At 45.9% G+C, this 19,551-nt stretch overlaps 2 protein-coding genes across 2 annotated transcripts in view; one reads left to right on the forward strand and one right to left on the reverse strand.

Moving 5' to 3' along the window:
- PCNT (pericentrin) overlaps positions 1-1,245 on the reverse strand; it is a 99,364-nt gene extending 98,119 nt beyond the window's left edge. Inside the window, exon 1 of the mRNA XM_054070422.1 lies at positions 1,177-1,245. Coding sequence (XP_053926397.1) covers positions 1,177-1,230 — 54 coding nt within the window. The 5' untranslated portion in view covers positions 1,231-1,245. The remainder of the gene's footprint in view (positions 1-1,176) is intronic.
- On the forward strand, positions 478-19,349 carry C6H21orf58 (chromosome 6 C21orf58 homolog). The gene is made up of 9 exons (XM_009566919.2): positions 478-519; positions 8,717-8,788; positions 10,285-10,342; positions 12,137-12,204; positions 12,930-13,073; positions 13,519-13,633; positions 15,061-15,200; positions 16,917-17,089; positions 18,491-19,349. The coding sequence occupies exons 2-9, from the start codon at positions 8,729-8,731 to the stop codon at positions 18,504-18,506; spliced, it is 774 nt and encodes a 257-aa protein (XP_009565214.2). The 5' UTR covers positions 478-519; positions 8,717-8,728; the 3' UTR covers positions 18,507-19,349.
- Positions 19,350-19,551: the final 202 nt, after the last annotated feature.

A 19,551-nucleotide genomic window follows, 5' to 3' on the forward strand; every position in this document is an offset into this window, starting at 1 on the left:
TTCCCCATCCCAGTCGTGCTGGGATGGTGAGAACGGGGAGAGAAGCTGTAGCTTTGGACTGGCAAACCTTGTTCAGCAAGAGATGCCCAGAAGGGAAATACGACAGTAACAGCTCAAAAGCCAGCAAAAACACCAAATTCAAAGGAAAGTAAGTAGTCAGGCATTTCTAACCAGCTCCTTGAAAATCATTACAAAAACAGAAGTTTTTATCCAAGAGGATTAATACATACCAAATGCTCACTACACAGTTGCAGACAATAATTACTGAGAGAACGTTACTGTTACACATCAGCGGTGTCCCAGGAGCATCCTGCCCAGTGCCACCAACCCACACCAAACCCAGGGCAGGCCTGGGAACTGTTCCTAACAACATGACTGGAAACAAACCCCATCCCCCCAGCACTTCAGAGCCAGATTCTCACCCGGGAACACGGTATTGCCACAAATAACCGAGCAGAAACCTAGGTAAAAATGAAAGAATTAAAGGGAAAAGAGGATAAACCCAAGCCAGAATCCAAGGTAAGATCTCTGCGTTGCTTCAAGCTGCCCCTGCTCACTACGCACAGCGCTTCTGCACCTCTGGACGCTCCCGCCGGGCACGGCTCCCTCTGGAGAAGGCAGGGCCCCTCCGCCCCGGCTCGGTGCCCGCTCCCACCCCCCCAGCTCCGAGTCATAGAATCATAGAATCACTAGGTTGGAAAAGATCTCTTGGGTCATAGAGTCCAACCATTCCTGTCTGACACTAAAACATGTCCCTGAGCACCTCATCTAACCGCCTTTTAAACACCTTCAGCGATGGTGACTCCACCCCTCCTTGGGCAGCCTCTACCAGGGCCCGATGGCCCTTTCTGTGAAAAATTTCTTTCTGATATCCAGCCTGAACCTCCTCTGGTGCAGCTTGAGGCCATTCCCCCTTGTCCTGTCCCCTGTCACTTGGGGGAAGAGGCCAGCTCCCTCCTCTCTGCAACCTCCTTTCAGGTAGTTGTAGAGAGCAATAAGGTCTCCTCTCAGCCTCCTTTCCTCAAGGCTAAACAACCTCAGGTCGCTCAGCCGCTCCTCGTTAAGACTTGTTCTCCAGCCCCTTCACCAGCTTCGTTGCTCTTCTCTGGACACGCTCCACCCACCCCGGCTCTGTGTCCGCTCCCACCCCCGCCCCGAGCCTGCTGTCTCGGTCACCTCGGCCCCGTCAGCCGCCGGCTCCCGCCCCCGCGCCTCGGGCTCCGGTTCCATGCCGCGGCCCGGCCGACAGAGCCCGCGCTGTCACATACGGCGTTCGGCCATGGCCGCGCCAGCACGCGAGCCCCGCCCCCCACGCGAGCCCCGCCAATGGCGGCGCGGCGGCGTTGGCCAATAGCGAACGGGGGGCGGGGCCATAGGCGGGAGGAAGCTCTGCGCGGATTGGCCAGCGCCCCGCGGCCGGGCAGTCCCCGGCCAATGGCAAGATCGGCCGCTCCCCGGCCCCGCCCCCTAACTAACCCCTCCCACACATACACACTCACCCCCCCCCCCCCGGTCGGGCCGGAACAAGTCCTCTGGCCCCGCCCCCCGCGCTGCGACAGTTTGTCCGGATTTGAACGGGGCGCCAGGCGCGAGGCACCCAATGGGCGGCGGGCACCCAAAGCGTCCACGCAGCCTGGGGAAGAGAAGGCTCCGGAGGGAGCTCAGAGCAGCCTCCAGGACTGAAAGGGGCTGCAGGAGAGCTGGGGACGGGCTCCTGATCAGAGAGTGCAGGGACAGGACGGGGCAGAAGGGGAAAGACAGTTTTAAGTTGAAAGACAGAAGATTTATATTAGGTGTTAGGAAGAAATGGTTTTCTGTGAGAGTGGTGAGGACTGGCCCAGGTTCCCCAGAGAGGTCATGGCTGCCCCACCCTGGAGGTGTTCAAGGCCAGGTTGGATGCGGCTTTGAACACCCTGACCCAGTACGGACCGAAGTGGTATCCCTCAGGGGTCTGTACTGGGACCGATGCTGTTTAGTATCTTCATCAATTATATTGACAGCGAGATTGAGTGCACCCTCAGCAAGTCTGCAGATGACACCAAGCTGAGTGGTATAGTTGCCACACCAGAAGGATGGGATCTCATCCAGAGGGACCTGTACAGGGTGGAGAAGTGGGCCTGTGAGAACCTCATGAGGTTCAATAAGGCCAAGTGTATGGTCCTGCGGCTGGGTAGGGGCAATCCCCGTTTTCAGTACACGATGTGGGCTGATGTGATTGAGAGCTGCCCTGCAGAGAAGGGCTTGGGAGTTCTGGTCGATGAGAAGCTCGACATGAGCTGGCAATGTGCGCTCGCAGCCCAGAAGGCCAACCACATCCTGGGCTGCATCAAGAGGAGCGTGGTCAGCAGGTCAAGGGAGGGGATCCTGCCCCTCTATTCCTCTCTTGTGAGACTTCCTCTGCAATACTGTGTCCAGTTCTGGAATCCTCAGCATAAGAAGGATATGGAGCTGTTGGAATGGGTCCAGAGGAGGGCTACAAAGATAATCAGAGGGCTGGAGCTCCTCCCATACGAGGACAGGCTGAGAGAGTTTGGCCTGTTCAGCCTGGAGAAGAGAAGGCTCAGAGGAGATCTTATAGCGACCTTCCAGTACCTGAAGGGGGCCTACAGGAAAGCTGAGGAGGGGCTATTCGTAAAGGCTTGTGGGGACAGGACCAGGGGGAATAGTTATAAACTGGAGAGGGGCCGATTTAGACTAGACATTCAGAAGAATTTCTTCAGTGTGAGCATGGTGAGACACTGGCACAGGTTGTCCAGGGAAGTTGTGGCTGCCCCATCCTTGGAGGTGTTCAAGGCCAGGTTGGATGGAGCCTTGGACAGCCTGATTGAGTGGGATATCCCTGCCCATGGCAGGGGGGGTTGGAACTAGATGGTCTTTAAGGTCCCTTCTAACCCTAACTATACTATGATACTCATTTTTAAAATCCCTCCAGGGATGGTGACTCCACCACCTCCTTGGGCAGGCTGTGCCAGCACCTCGTAACCCTTTTGGTGAAGAAATTTTTTTCCAATGTCTAACCTGAACATACCCTAGTGCAGCTTGAGGACATTTCCTCTCATGCTATCACCTGTCATTTGGGAGAAGAGACCAACACCTACCTCGCTACAACCTCCTTTCGGGTAGTTGTAGCCAGTGATAAGGTCTCCCCTCAGCCTCCTTTTCTCTAGGTAAACAACCAAGTTCCCTCAGTTGCCTCTCGTAACGCTTGTTCTTCAGCCCCTTCACCTGCTTTGTTGCCCTTCTCTGGACACACTCCAGTACTTTAGTGTCTTTCTTGTAGCAAGGGGTCCAAAACTGAACACAGTATTCAAGGTGTGGCCTCATCAGTGCCGAGTACAGGGGCACAATCACTTGCCTGGTCCTGCTGGTCACACTTTCTGATACAGGTCAGGATGCCATTAGCCTTATTTGCCACTTGGGAACACTGTTGGCTTATGTTCAGTCGGCTGTCAACCAGCACCCCAGGTTGTTCTCTGCCAGGCAGCTTTCCAGGCCACTCTTCCCCCAGCCTGTAGCACTGCACAGGGTTGTTGTGTCCCAAGTGCAGGACTTGGCACTTGGCCTTGTTAAACCTCATCCTGTTCATCACAGCCCATTGATCCAGCCTGTTCAAACCCCTTTGAAGAGCCTTCTTACCCTCAGGCACGGTGGGGATACTTCTGACACTTCTGCCCAGCTTAGTGTCATCTGCCAATTTACTAAGGGTACACTCGATCCCCTCATTCAGGTCATTGATAAAGGTATTGAACAGAGCGGGGCCCAGCACCAAGCCCTGGGGAACACCACTCGTGACTGGTCTCCATCTGGATTTAACTCCATTCACCACCACTGTTTGGGCCTGAGCATCCAGCCAGTTTTTAACCCAGCAGAGGGTGCTCCTGTCCAGGCCCATGGCAGCCAGTTTCTCAAGCAGAATACTGTGAGAAACACTGTCAAAGGCCTTACTGAAGTAAGCAGGTCACCATGTCATAAAAGGATATCATGTTAGTTTGACAGGATCTGCCTTTCATAAACCCATGTTGACTGGGCCTGATCTCCTGGTTGCCCTGTGTGTGCTTTGTGATAGCACTCAAGATCACCTATTCTATGATCTTCCCCGGCATTGAGGTCAGACTGACAGGCCTGTAGTTTCCTGTATCCTCCCTCTGACCCTTCTTGTAAATGGGCGTAACATTTTCCAACCTCCAGTCAAGTGGAACTTACCCCGTCAGCCAGGACTGCTGGTGGATGGTGAAAGGGGCTTTGGTCAGCACCTCCACTAGCTCCCTTAATACCCTTGGGTGGATCTCATCTGGCCCCATAGACTTGTCTAATTTGCCATGCAGGTCTCTAACCTTTTCCTCTTGAATCACTGGAGCTTTGTTCTGCTCCCTCTCCCCGTCTTCTGGCTCAGGGGGCTGGATATGCAGAAAACATCTTACCTTGCTATTAAAGACTGAGGCAAAGAAGGCATTAAGTACATCAGCCTTATCCTCACTCTTTATCGCTGTTGTTTCCCCTGCATCCCGTAAAGGGTGGAGATTCTCCTTGACCCTCCTTTAGTTAAAATATTCATAGAAACATTTTTTATTACCTTTCTCTGAATTGGCCAATTTAAGTTCTAGTTGGGCTTTAGCCCTTCTGATTTTTTGTCTGCGTGACCTCACATCATCCTTGTAGTTCTCCTGAGGTGCCTGCCCCTTCTTCCAAAGCTCACAGACTTTCCTCTTTTTATTGAGATCTGCCCCAAGTTCTCTGCTCAGCCAAACTGTTTTTCTTCCCTGACAGTTCATTTTTTTGGCACACGGGGATGGCCTGCTCTTGTGCTGCCAGGATTTCCTTCTTGAAGAGCATCCATCCTTCCTGTGCTCCTTTGCCCTTTAGGACTGCGTCAGCTGCCTTCTGCTAAGACCAATTCTACCTGACATAACCATAAAAGCAGTAGAGGTCACTTATACCTCAACTAAATTAGCAGCAGCACTGATAATGCTGCACTAAGATCAGGCTGGTAGTGAAACCTTACTGAGAACTCTGGGTGCTGCTGCAACATACCTGCAAATAAGTGGGCAGTATTTGTGGAGACTAGTGGTTTGCCATTGTTGTATGTATTTATGAATAATCATAAATCATAAATATAGTATATTATTAGTGTAGTCTACTTAATCATAAATAAGATAACCATAAGAATACTGGCTCAAACTAAGACTACTGTTTTCAGAAGTAACAGTAAAAACAACATTACGTATGACAGTGGCATGAAATAGCCTAACTGCAATATATATATTATTAATACGTTTAGCCTTAAATGCAGATAGGACATTTTTACAATACTTGTAAGCACCAAGCAGCCTAACAAGAGCTCTCGACTATTAATTTGCAACATTGGCAGAAGGAAGTTATTGATTAGAGGGAGATCGTATGTACTTCTACTTTGGTGATTTTTTTTGTGTGTATGTTTCTTTTTTTTATTCTTTTAACTCTTTTTTAATTAATTAAGACACTTTTAAAGCTGAAATGATAAAGACTCCTCCCTATGGAACCAGAGCATGAAAGCTTATTGTCTCCAGATATTTTGAGTTATGTCATTTTATTTGGTTCTTTTTACATTGTGTTTTAGAAATCAACAATTACAATTCAGGGCATGAAGTACTGAAATCATTAAAAGACACTATCGAAATGTAGTACTGGTACAGATCTCATCAGCTTATCTAATCCATTCCTGTATCTGAGGAAGGGTCTAACAGTCTTACAATTTTCATTACAGTTGGTTTTTTTAGATTGTTTTTAAACAACTTCTGTGAAAGTTTTTTTTCCTTAGATAGCTGCTCCATTTTTTATCTTAATGTAAAATTCAGATTTTTTGCTGTTTTTTGTCAGATTTTTCTGTCCCTAAGTCAAACGCTTCTTGCCCAGTCTTTACAGACAGAAAACTCAAACCCTGTTCTCGATTGTATGCTTTCATTTATTTAAAGTCTGCTAGCCTGTCAGCTCCTCACCATCTACTTACTCACTAAAGAAAGCCTTCCAAGTCTTCCTCAGAACTTACATTTTGTAAATGTACTTTTTCATCTTTTTTTTTTTTTTCTGGACTTTCTTTTCCTCTTAAACCACAATGTCTAAAATTAGATGCAGTATTTTAACTCTGACTTCAGTGCTACTAGATAGAACAGAATAATTATCTCCTGTAAGGTTCACGTAACACTCCTGTTAATCCTTTGCAGAACTAAATTTGTCCAGTTTTGCTCTTTTGCATTACCATGTCCATTTGCAAGCCCAGGTTTGTGATTCAATGTAACTATAGATGCCTTTTGGCAAGATCCTGTCGTGTCTGGCTGGCATATTTCTGGCAAGTCATTAATTAGCAGGTTGTAAGATGTCCCTAGAGTAGGGATCCCACTGTCACCAGGGCATCCAGAAGCATGGGAAAAGAATGATCCTTTTGCAGATTTGCTGGAAAGCATTTTTGACTTAGTATTGGATTTTCTCTGGGATACCTGTCACATCAAGCAGAAGTTTCTCCCGCTTCCTTGTTTGCTTAATGCTGGCACTGTATTTTTAATTGATTACTTATACTTGGCTCTTTTTGTCAGCCTTTCTTCTAACCTTCTATTTGTATCGCAGTGAAGGCTCTGGAAATTTAACTTCTAGGGGGCATTTTATTAATCATTTTATTAAGATGGTAAAACATCAGCTCAGTATTCCTCAGCAGTCAAAAAGCCTCCTACATCATCAGCAATGACTAATAATAGGCTTGTTGCTGCTGCGATTGTCTGGAGACAACAGTAACAGCTTGCTTTGGTAAGTGGCTGCCCGAATGCTGCCCACAACCCTGGTCACTCCATCACAAAAGTGTTTATGAACCAGAAAGGTACAGGGAGGAGCAAAGAAGATAAACGAGAGGCTGTATAAACAGCCACGGTGTGATCAAAGGCATGGCTTGTTGCAGCACCTTCTGAGAATGGCCAAGTGGAGGCAAAGAGGTTAATATGACAGCCATCTATGGGGGCTCTTGCCTTACCCCTTCCCAGCTGAGTTATGACATCGATGAGCAAGAAAAATCTGCTGATTGAGAATTCATTAAGTAGATGATCTTGCTTAGAAAAGAGAGACCTGAATGGGAATATGATACAGGAATATAAACCACAAATGGTATGGAAAAAGTGCATGGAGAACAGTCATGTGTACCTGTGTATGTATATAAACACACATATATAAAACAAATGAGAATATTTGCAATAAACTTTTCCAGAATCTTGATTTAAAACAGTCTAAATGTACCCTTTTTTTTGCCTAACACTCAAGTAAACTATACTTTTGCAGGTTACTTGCATAATGAGGCTTATGCTTAAGTTTAAGACGACTAGGAAACTCCTTATCGAACATTGTTGCAGCTGCCCAAAGGATAAAGGGATCAAAGTTGTTAGAGATAATGGGAAAAAAAAAATCTATTTGTGTTCTAAAGTACAAAAAAGTACACAGAGCTATTTCCCAGGAAAACTGCTGCCAGACAAGAGGGTTTTCTGTTCTGCCATGTCACTTGTAGCATTCACAAACAAGCCCTGCCAAAGAAAGCTGAGCCCCAGCTCTAACGCGGCACAGCTATTTTTAGGATCCCCACTCTCAGTTTCTGTATCCTCTCCAGTAACTACCAGCCTGGGTGTTTTTAAGGAGAGGTTGCACACGCATGCTGTGTGGGTCACAGCTGGAAGAAGTGATCCATGCTACTCACACAGTGCTACCTACGAACATCTATCAGCTTCAGCTTTGCAGCCTTCAAGTAAAGAAGGGGTTGTAACTTTGAGGAGCAGAACCAGGCTTGAAATATGATAATGAGAATGCATATCTATTACCTGGCTTATTTTTCATGCCTTGGTGTTGATTTAATGGATGTTACTCATAAATGTTATGCTGCTAGGGCTTTGCTGGGAGAAGGAGAAACCTTACACATTGCTTTGGAGATGGCAAGCAAAAGAATGTTATACCATAACCTCTTTAATCTTTTACTCATCCAGGGATGAGTTCCAGCTATGCTACTCAATTCTTTTAGGTTTTAGTTACTATCTAGTGATGAAAGCTCATATGAGGAGCCATGTCAAAAGTCTAAGGGTCCTTTAGAGTAGGATATATATTGCAATTGGCAAGATCGTAATCTGACCCCTAGCACTGGACTTGCGTTATAGAACCATTGGCTTTTCTTTCTTTCTTTCATTCTTGTCCACTAAGGTGCTGGGCATTTGCTTTACTAAAGTTCCATAGGCTTCTACAGCCGGAGATTGAATTGTTTGTATTGTGTATTGACACTACAAACACAGCAACCAGGTTACAGGCACAAAACTCTAGGCTGCTTAGAAGACACTAACAACACTGATAGCCAGCCTTAGTGCCACTGGCACAGAAAGGCTTGCAACCATCAAGAACAGACAGATAGTCACCCCAAGTTACCCTGCTCTGACCACCACAGCCTGCAGCATGAAAATGCATTGAGAGAAATGGCAGGAAAAGTTGTGTCTATGACACTGTGGTGAACATCTATACTCATTTTTACCTAAGAGTGAAACTGAAGCTTTTATCTTCTTCCTTCAATTGCTCACAATCTTGTTTGAGGTTTTTTTGGTGCTTTTTTCTTTCTAATAGAATTATTCTTCTGCAAAGATTGTGGAGGAGAAAAGATGTTCACTAAAAACCTATCTGCCTTCGCTTAGCTTTTTAACCTGTTTTCACGTGCCTGCTCTTCCAGGAGTCTACTACAATGACAGATCCTTCAGTGGTAGATCACCTGACACGACTGAAACTCAAACTCCTAGAAAAGGTAAGAGAATGACCCTCTGGTGGTCACCTTTGCTCTGCTTACGGCTCTTGCATGTTTAAGCATTAAAATTGTATTTTAAATATTTATATTTCTGCTGAGATACAAAAAGCACCTGCAGCCAGTTGAGAACTTCTTTCTTTGTGCAAGCAGGGGCAGGCCAATGTGAAGTGGTACTACAGCCACTGTCACTTTCTTAAATAGCATTACACAAGTTTACATGGACCTACAGTGAATTAAAAGTAGAGTTAAAATTACTTTGAACTTGTGGAAGATGTCACCAATATGCTCAAATCCAGTTTGACTGGTGATAGGTAAAGTTTTGGGGTAAATTTTGGGTAAAGAGGACCTCGAATTGTTTTAAGGCAACTTCCTTTCATCTTATGGGAAAGTAGACAAAAAAAAGAAACGTTACCTAGTGGAACATGGGCAGGCCTTTGCTGGAAGCTCATGAGGTTCTGCACAGAATCCCAGTAGCTTTTTCCTGTGATTTCACACACCAATGCACCCAGGGTTCTCCACTCAGTTCTGTTCATCCACCCTCAGCACATACAACATCCACTATTTCAGATCTTCTCCTTCAGTGTTCTCTGGAAGATACTTAAAGAGCTGTGTGGAAGGAAAAACAACTTGCCTGGAGACGTGAATGCTGGAAGTGGCATTCAATCTGTCTCTGTAGCGGAGTCTTTTGTCTTAGATGCAGCAGCCATTTGAGGGGAAATCTTTCACCAGTGTAGAGCCATGCAGAACCAAGAAAAGAGCCTATGCATGAGTGAAAGGTCTCTAATTTCTGAGCATCAGGCTGCTCCTTAAGGGGCAAGGAGTTGAGGCCAGCCCCCAGAAGAGGCAAGCAGCACAGAACCAGAGTTGGTGGCCAGGTTCAACCAAAGGTCCAGATCTATCAGGCAAGCCCATGGTGATGAGGTGTGTCCAATGCCAACCAGGGAAGCGACTGCAGGCTAGGATCAGGATTAGAAGGATCCATAGACAGTCAGAGGTATGACTGCAGTTGAACTGCAGACCAATACTCATCCACTATAGCTCTGGTAGGAACTGAGATTAAAGAGGCTTCTGGGCACATAAGTGACAGGTGTGAAAGGAAGCCTCAGGTGAGGCTGGTCAGGTCCATTTAGGCCTATTAGTCAGCTTGAACACCCTAAACTGTTGGCATATGATCCAGCTCTGTGCCCTTGAAAATGCAGGATGTATAAGTCTCCTGATTCACCATGTTAATTATTTCCAGGTCTGGGATAGCCTGGACAGTTGGAAGCATGACTGTTCTTTTACTGTGACTAGATTTGTAGTGAGATATTTCATACTTCTATGAATACTTCTTGCAGCCCCCTCTAGCTGTGATTTAGCAGTTAAGAAACACCACTCGTCTCTACTTCTGCTTTATTTTTCCCATCCCAAACCCATACTTATAAGGTACAGTTGGAAATTGTTGTGAACTTTGCTGTCTGACTCATAACCAGGTCTTGTTGTCATTCTACCAACAGAGACTAGAAAATGAACAGGAGAACCTAGAGAAGATGGAGCCACCAGTCCCAGCCTCAAGTAAAAAAAGAAGTGTTTGTTCTAATGTGATACAGAAAGGGTTTAGTGATATTCTCAGGCATGAGTTCCTCAGCAGGTCACACCAGGCGATCCCATCTCCTCCCTAAAAGCTGCATGCTCAGTAGCGGGGCATTTGGGTAGTCAGAACTTGCTCTGTCATGGCTTCTGTGACTGAGCATTGTCTGAAAGGCATGAGGGAGACTCTGAACTTGAGTCAGTGCTGTCCCAGCTTTGCCTGCCTATCTATGCAGCCTTGGTCATTTGAAGCAGCAAAAATGCAAGTTCCAGTGAAACTTGTGCAGTAATGGCAGAATGTATACCTGTCTGCATCCTTACGAAGCCAGTGGTGCAGCTTTGATGCAAGGAGAAGAGGCTTGCTATACTGTGCAGCTATCTACATTTTATCTTTTTGATTTCTTCAACATTTTTTTTTTTGATAAAGGGAAATGATCAGCTAAGCATTGATGTAAGAGTGACCTCTTGCTCAGGTGTCCTCTTGCAGCCTCTTAGCTGAGGATGCTGGTTCAGCCGGAGAAAAGTAGTGGTGATCCTATTCATCCTAGCTAGGAGTGAACACCTGTTGTAGCCCAGCTGTATGCTTGGCTTTGGTGATCCTGGCCAGGAATCTTTAGGACATCTGTGTGTTTCTGAGCGATCAGGGCAGGAGAAACATTCCACTGGTAATGCTGCTTTGCACCTTTGAAGCTGACCAATGCAGCCTTATGCAGACGACAACAAGGTTTCCAGTGTAAAAGAAATGTGACAGCCTATGAAACATATCATTTTTCTGACAGAGCTGGTCCTGAGGACTGCATTTTACCAGGAAACCATGCATGTGCAACTACAGCCTGACTTTGGTTTGGTCAGGAAATCAGAAATCTTAGCATGCTTATGAAACTTCCAAAGTTTAGACAATTCTGTATAAAAGCTAGTGAGCCAGCTAAAAGTTGATAAATAAGGGAGTTTAAAATAATTTGTGTCTTTATCAAACCCTTTCAAAGACTGCTATGACATTTCATGTACAAGCAGTGTGTTCCCTTCAATAATATACTCCCATGGAAGCTATGCATGTCGTGTGCAGTGCCCTCATTTCTTTGCATGGTGTACGCAAAGGCTACCAGAAGAAGATCAGCAATATTTCTAAATTATACTCTGGGCTCATGTTCACTGAGCTGTTGCACAAATAGTTGGAAATGTCCAATGCTGTGGCCAAAAAATAAAAATCCCTTTAACAACTTAGAGTTTCAAAATACAAATTGATGCTTTTCAGAGCAGATGCCAGGCATGCCTCAAATGTATCTGAAAACTTTCTTACTTTCACATCAAGTGAGCTCAAAACCAGCTGAATGTGGGAAGGACTGAAAAGGAGTTGATTCAGAACAAAAAGGAAACAGAAAAGTTGACATTCAAAATGGAGTTTATTTTGTTATGTTACGACAAACTTTTTTTTAGACTTTGCACAATCATCCTCTGCATGTGCAGAATGTGTCTAGAAAATTCTAGGCTGAAATGACTTTCTAAGCTAGGAGATTAAAAGAGGGCTTTAGAGAGCAATCTGAAAGGTTGATTTTCAGAGAAGGTGCATTGCCTTAGTAGAGCTGCTGAACAGCTGTGTCTGCATGTGGTATAAAGTCATTATCCGTGAATTTGACAAGAAAAGTAGCCTAAAGCCTTTTGTGGAAGAAGTCAAGCTATCTTATAACACATTTTGCAAAATTAATCTCATAGTGTAGGTGTTACAATAGCTCTCTCTTTGTGATCCTTTGAGAAGATAATGGACCTTTCCTCCTTCAGGGAACAGACGTGAGGATGAGCTCCAAAGTGCCCTAAGGCGAAGGAAAGATCTTCTGCAGGACCTTAGGGTAAGACCCCTCCACGCTGTCTCTGTGGACAGAAACAACAGAAAGGGCCAGGTTATCTGCAAAGCCACTGCTGATGTGGATTCACTTCTTTCCTGTCCTTAAGTTCTCAGGCTGGGCAATACTGAGTCCTCTGCTGTTTCAGAGTATAGAGGCTGGCCCAGCTAATCCAAGAAAGAGGCTGAGAGCTGTATGCCTCCCCTCACCAGAGCTAATGAAGCTTGCTTCTGCTACAGGTAGTTGGCTTGATTCTGTTTGTCCTGAATTGCTGTATCAAAAGGTCTCTGGGGTAGTGCCAAAATGCAAATGAGGGATTTTCAATGCCACCGAAATGGGGATAGTGGTAATGGTTACTTATTTCTCATTTCTGGAGGTTCCCAACCATTAATGAAACATTTTCCCAAACTTTTGGCAGTTTGTTCTTAATTTTTTTTTTACATTCCCTTCTGCTTGTGCTGAAAACTGTACGGCTTCAAGGTATGTGGGCAGAAAAAGTTTATTTATACTTGTGCAGGCACTGGTTGAGTGCTTCCCTTCATGCAGCACTCTCTTGTGGTCTACCTGTCATACACAGCAGTGCTGGGTGGTTTTGCAGCAGTGCTTTGGCCAGTAAGGCTGCACCCTGCTGCGGGTTCCTAAGGGCTAACCCCATGTAGATCAGAGAGTGTAACAGTACTCTCTGCCTTTCTGTGGCCAGGTTTTCTTTAAGAAGATACTTGAATTTGCAGGAGCAGCACCTTCTGGAAGAGCTTTCACAGCCATCTGCACCAGCTGGAGGACACTGTCATAGCCACAGAGTCGATCCCCCCCATGTCTACCAGCTACCTTTTCCAGCTCCCCAAGTGGAGCCACCAAGGATTATCCAGCAGGCGGTAAGGATCCTCTCTTCTAGGAAACATTGCTAGTGCTGTTCTTGTCTGAGACATCAACCGCAGGTGGAGGGATTTGAAGGCTGTATGAAATGCTCATCCTGCCTCTTGCATAGGACCCTCACTGCCCTGGACAAAATCTAAGGGAAATCATCCTACAAATAAGGCACGAAATTAACAGTATGAGTGGTTCATCATAGAAATGAGCAAGCAAGAGGAGTGGGAGGGTTGCCCATGCTCTGGCCAGGCATTCAGCCAGTTTCCAATGCACATCAATGTCTGCTTGTAAGCCCACAACCTCAACAGCTTCTCCATGAGACTCCCATGGGATGCTGTGTCCAAAGCCTTACCGAAGCCCAGGTGGATGATACCCACTGCTCTCCCCTGCCAAAGATGAGGGAGCTGACTGAAACCACCTGTGACTTCTCCATTTCCCATTCTTTTTCAGATGCCACCTCAGCCTGCCACCATCATCCAACAGTTACCTCAGCCACCTCCCTTGATAACACAGATCCCCCCTGTCCAGCCTTTTGCAGCTTCCCGCTCTGGAAGCATTAAAGAAGGTAACATACCCTCCATCTAGCAGCCAGCTCCCATCACCAGACCCAGAGAGGGCAGGCAAGGTGTCACTTGCCGCAAAGTGGGAAAGGGGGCACAGGACAGTGTCCAGGCTAGTTAGTGACATACTGCTTCACGACCAGGCTGCTGCTAGAGCTGTGGGAATTGTGCTCCATGAATGGATTAGATACTATTTCTGAGAGGATTTCAGACACGCTCTTAATGCTAAACTAAAAAATAAAAAGGGACTACAAACTCAGCAAAGTGAGGTTAAGATACCGGAGAAGGTTGGGAAGGCAAAGCAGCTCAATCCCAGGCACTGAGTAATATTAACAAGGTCAAATTCATACACACAGATGATTCCAAACTTAACAAACAGACTTCTAAAATCTGTTTTTATTATTTTGTTCCCTCTTAACCTGCTATTCAATCTCCTCAGAACAATATAGACTTTTATTATGTCCTGTGTTTGGAAACAAGACAGAACAGCTGAAAGTGCTGTTCAAGATATAGTGCAATGCCAATAAAAATAGTTTGTTTCTAAACATAGGTGGATGCAACTGTGGAATAATACATGAATAAAAACCTGGGATGACTTTCATGGCTCAGCCTTCAGCCAAAGGTTTCTTTATCCTGCAGAGAAATCCTTAGTCATGAAATTGAGATGTTTCTTTGCTCTTTGTTCATCTCAGTGTCTGGATTTTTTAATGAGAGTTTATTTTCATAAACAAAATGGTCCCAAACATGAAACATGCATGACTTTTCTGAAGCTGACATGTGTAAATTATTTTTGGTATGACTAGTCAGAAAAAAAAACCAAAACCAAAACCAAACAGGAGAATTGCCTTTATTTTTCTTTCTTCTCTCCTACCCCACTTCTTTCCCCCTGCCCCCAATGAATTAGTTACACTGCACAGGTCCTTTGTGATTGGAACCCAGAGATCATGGTAACTAGGCTTGATGCATGTGCAGTGGACTCTAAAGGTGGCACTGCAATATCACATAAAGTTGAGGAAACCTTTCACATGGAAAGCAATGATCTTGAGCTGATGCAGGGGAGAGTGCTGTAAGAAGCTGGTCCGTGCTAGCGTAAGCAAGAGAGCTCCTGCGCTCGGTCCTTCTCCGGGCTGCCAGTCAGCATAGCCAGAGGGGTGACCTTGTAGAGAAACTAGTAGAAGATTCTCAACAGCAGCTTTGTTGTAGAAGGGAGGAGAAACAAGAGAGCTGGTCTGAACAGTCTTATTCACAAACATTAATTTTGCACTGCCTGGGCAAATAATGCTAAAATTCTTCATGTGTCCCTTTCAGCTGCTTTGTCTTGGTTGCAGTGACCGGTCTGTTTGCTGGAGTGCATTTCTTACCGAGATGCCTCTGCTGCATGTCAGTTGCTGACAAAACTCTTACTTTCTTCCCTGGGATGACCTCTTCTCAGATATGGTAGAGATGATGTTGATGCAGAATGCTCAGATGCACCAGATCATCATGCAGAACATGATGTTGAAGGCTCTGCCACCAATGGCATTTGCACAGCCTGCTGGAGCCAGCCCTCCCCTGCTTCAGCATACACAGCAGGTAATGACACTGGAGTCTGAAAGGCATCCTTGCACACATGACACAATGGTTGATCTCCTGGGGGGGTGCAGGGCCAGGACAAAACAGGCAAAAAGTCTGAGGTGTGAAACAGCTGTGTGAGTCTTCAAACCTGCACCAGAAGACTGTTAGTGAGCAGAGCACAGCCAGCTTCTTTGCCATGAGGAGAATTGTGACAGGACCCAATGGAACTTTGGGTCTCCAAAGTGTCTCCTCCACAAGTGCAAACTGGATTCAGTCCAGCTCTGAAATATATATCTAAACTGTACAGTTAAACCGCTAACAGACTGTGCATGGAAGACATCTATGCTGGCCATCTGCAGGTCCACTTGCTGTAAAAAGAGCAGGGCAATATTTGTGTTACAAATCCTTTAACTGTAAAATTTGTCCTGGCAGTTTCAAATGGACTAGAACTGAAGCACAGTCTTTGTGACTGTACTTGAAGCCCTACGGCTCTAGTTCCTGTATCACTGAAAATCAATGGCTACTGAGCTTTGAAAGGATGGATCTTAAAGATATTTTGGTGTGTAGATCCCTATAGGGATTTATCCAAAACACATCCAATGTCTGATAAGAGGTAGGTGATTTTGAACGTATCCTTAGATGACCAATTCCTAAGTCATTTTTAACAAGGTAATACAGCTCCTTATCATTCTTAAGTGCTTTGGAAAAATGTATTTTGAGTGTCTACTCTGCAGCATTTGTTACCTAAGAAGCAAGGACAGATGATCTATGGGGAGGAGAGGATGTGCCAGTGTTTCAAAAACTTCCCCTTTACTTTTCCCACTCCTCCTTTATCAAGTGATGTCTTTTCCCTGTGCCGTAAGAAAGATCTGTTTTCTTTTTCTTGGATATTTAGGAAGTAACTCCCACACTTCTGCAGTCTTTGCCCAGCTCACTTGCACTTTTCCTACATGCTATCTGGAAAAGCCACAAATGGCTTAAAAGCCCCTGAGCCCCAGGTTTAACAGAGGGGTAGGAAATGCAATCCTCCTCCACAGCTCATCCCATGGCCTGGAGGGACCTGATGGGTTTTGGCACCTGCTGGGACTGAATGCCTGCCTTGGATGGAAAGCCTCTGACAGCAGCTGCTCACTCTCACCTTTCAGGTCACTGATGTCCCAGGAGGCCACCCACAGCACAGGGCCCTGCTGGTTTGTCAGCCATTGTCACAGGGTGGACTTGCTGTGGAAATGGTCGGCAGTGCCAGCTCTTCCTCATGTTAGAGCTGCACTGAGTGTTGCCTCAGATCAAAGTCCTTTTATATTTTACTTAAAGTTTGCAGTTTCTGGTTTTGAATGCTCTTTTCCCCATGCTGTGAGGGAGATGTCTGGAGCAGACAGTGGTGCTGGGAGACCCATCTGCAGTTTCTGTGGAGGCCCCGGGAATCTAAGGGAAGATGGCAGAGGAAGAGTGTGCGTTCCCCTGTCCCTGCCTTCCTCCCCAGCCATCCTGTCACTGTGCACATCCCCGATGAAGATTGATGGGGTAAATTGCAGGGAGAGGGGTCTGAGTGGCCTCTGAATATCAGGTAAAATCTGAAATTGCTGAGTGTTTGCTGGAGTATGCAAAAGCCATCTCCAGTCTCATGCTGAAGGACTTCCTTTACCAAAGGCTGGCTGAGTAGGAACCCAGCCCGTCACCAGGGACCATGGAGACACAGACTTCACAAATTGCCCTTTGTTTCTCTCCAACAAGGACCCGCAGTTTGCTGCTCCCCTGGCTGTGAAAGCAGACAGACCCAAACTGTCTGCAGTGCACCACCACCACCACTACCCCCCCAGAGAGGTGCTCCCAGTGCCACAGGGCAGCTTCCCCTCCACATCCACCCCACATCACTGGACCAGCAGTATGCTCCCTGCCCTGCCTACGTAAGTAAACAAGCAGTCATGATGTAAACTTTTAGCCTTTCCTTCCTGCACAGGTTGGGTAGAAAAGTAGAGGAGACAATCCAGTGTCTCTGTGGTTCTTCACTGAGGCCAGTCCTGAATATTGTCTTTAACACAACAGTAGGACATCGGTGGGTTAACTGATTATTTGATACACTCAACCTTATAAATTGAATAATTAACCCTTGCATGCTGTCTAATAAACATGAAGAATAAACAGACAAGGTCTGCAGATGATACCAAGCTGTGTCCTTGCCACATGGAGCCAACACCCAGCAATGCCTGTCTGCAGTGGTTCTTACTATGAGTTTTGGGTCTCCCTGTGAAGCCAACAGACACTTGCTAAAAATGGGCTGCATGTGTTTTACATTCAGGCTAACGTTTCCGGTAGGATTTTTATTGAAATAAATTGTTTTAGTGAAAAAAACACCACCACTCACTAAGAAAAATGGTACAAAGAGAGGGGAGTATTCAGAAGTAAAGCCGAGCCTTTGTGATAAGCCTGCGCTTGCAGGAGAGGTTTTTTTCAAATGCAGAAATGGATGGACCTCTCCCCAGGCTGCCCAAAGGTCTGCAGACCCCTTGAGCTGTTAGCAGAGGTCAGCAGCCGGCTCCACCAGGGCCTCACTTGCCTGTGCCCTCCCTGCTATCTCCAAGCTTGTCCAGGCTGGCTTTCTAGGTGTAAGCAGATCACACCCAGGACTGGTGTTCAAACTGTCTGCTCATGTGAATGCCAGTGGCAGGAGGGGCCTTGGGCAAGGATCTGAGCTGAGAGAATAGTGGTCTTGCCAAGTACATCACGAGGGGACAGCAAGAAAGCAGGCATTCTACTGGTGCTAGAAAGTTCTTACATGTTGAAGCTGGTAAAGAAATGCACTTTGCTAGAGTGTGGTGTGGTAGCTGGGGACTTTGGGATGGGGACTTGCTGTTGCATCAGTCAGAACACAACTTTTATTTTTGTGCTGTGGCTCTTTCAAAGCGTTAATGAACAGAAGGACACGATGGAGGCAGCTGCCTCCTCAGGCATGGGTGACCTGCTGGAAGGGGTGTCTCTATGGCTCTCTTTAACATGGGATTGAATTCCTGAACAGATTATTTATCTAATGGGATTGTAAAGGCTAAACACTTCCACTCCCCTCATTGTTAGGTGGGTTTGTAATCTATACCAGATCTTTATCTCTCGGCTCTTTCCAGAATTGGTGCAATTAGCTGTTTGCAGAAAGGGATCTTGTCACAGCTTTTAAGCTATATTTTTCCTCATCTTCAACTACCTTCCACCATGAATTATGAGATCCCACACATCTACACTGTCCTTGTGCAGCTGCAGCAAGCATCCACTGTTGGCTATTACCAAACACAATAAAGCCATTTCTCTTGTTGCAGGTGGCCCACATACTGACAGTATGTGTTTCTCTGCAAGTGGACCATAGCATTGCTGAGATCAGCCTGTATTTGAACAATTCCTAAGTAACCTGTGTGATTGACAGCCTAATGTCTGTAAGACTGCACGTTGTTGATACAAGAAGTGAGTGGGAGAATGATTACAGATGTTCAGAATAAATGTACCATGCACCTGTAGTCTGCTCACCCATTTCTGCTAGTTCAGTTGCTTCCTCTCATCTCCCAAGCCCAGACCAGCCACAAGCGATGATCATTTTTTGCTGTCTCTTCAAAGAATCAAGAAAACCGATCCTGAAGCGTCTTGCGGGCCTGGCAGCCCACAGCAGCCCCTGGGCATGAAATAGTCTTAACATCAGTGTTATCAGAGCCCTTGCGAATCAGGGCCCTTTACTTTCCAAACTGAGGAAACACCCCTTGCAAAGGGGCCTGCTGGCCTCCTTCCGGTGACAATGCAAACTAACCTAGGATGAGAGTTTAGTCACCAAACTTCATCAGCCTGAAGTGCTACACCCTCAGCATTTTGAGGTCTACTCCCTCACAGATATATTTGTCCTACAGTAATTACCTATCTGGGGAAGTTAAGATGAGCAGGAAGATGCAACAGCAAGTTACCTGCATAACAGAGCAAAATCCTGGCAGTGGATTTTCCTGAAGACTAGCACTCTGCCCTACATGTATGAGTTGGCTTTACACACTCTTTGGATAAAGAATTCTAAGTGGAGAAGAACAGAAAGAAATCTGCTCTCTGCAGGGTTTGAATGGTAATGCATGATGTCCACCACTAGCTAAACTGCAGCCCATGTTTTCTGCCCTGGAAGGGCTTTGGCTCCCAGTCTCTTGCAAATCTCACATTTACAAAACAACCTACAGTTTTCTTCTCAAAGAGCTGTTGGAAGATGATTTAAGCAGCCTGGAATTGTGTATATTTGTTTCATTGTTTCTCAACTTTTCCCTCACATAATCAGGGTTCAGACTTGATTAAGAAAAAAAATAAAATCCCAAAGTTCTTCCTTGGATATTGGCATGTCTTTTTCTTCAGCAAT

The sequence above is a fragment of the Cuculus canorus genome, chromosome 6 (assembly GCF_017976375.1).
Source record: "Cuculus canorus isolate bCucCan1 chromosome 6, bCucCan1.pri, whole genome shotgun sequence".
NCBI lineage: Eukaryota > Metazoa > Chordata > Aves > Cuculiformes > Cuculidae > Cuculus > Cuculus canorus.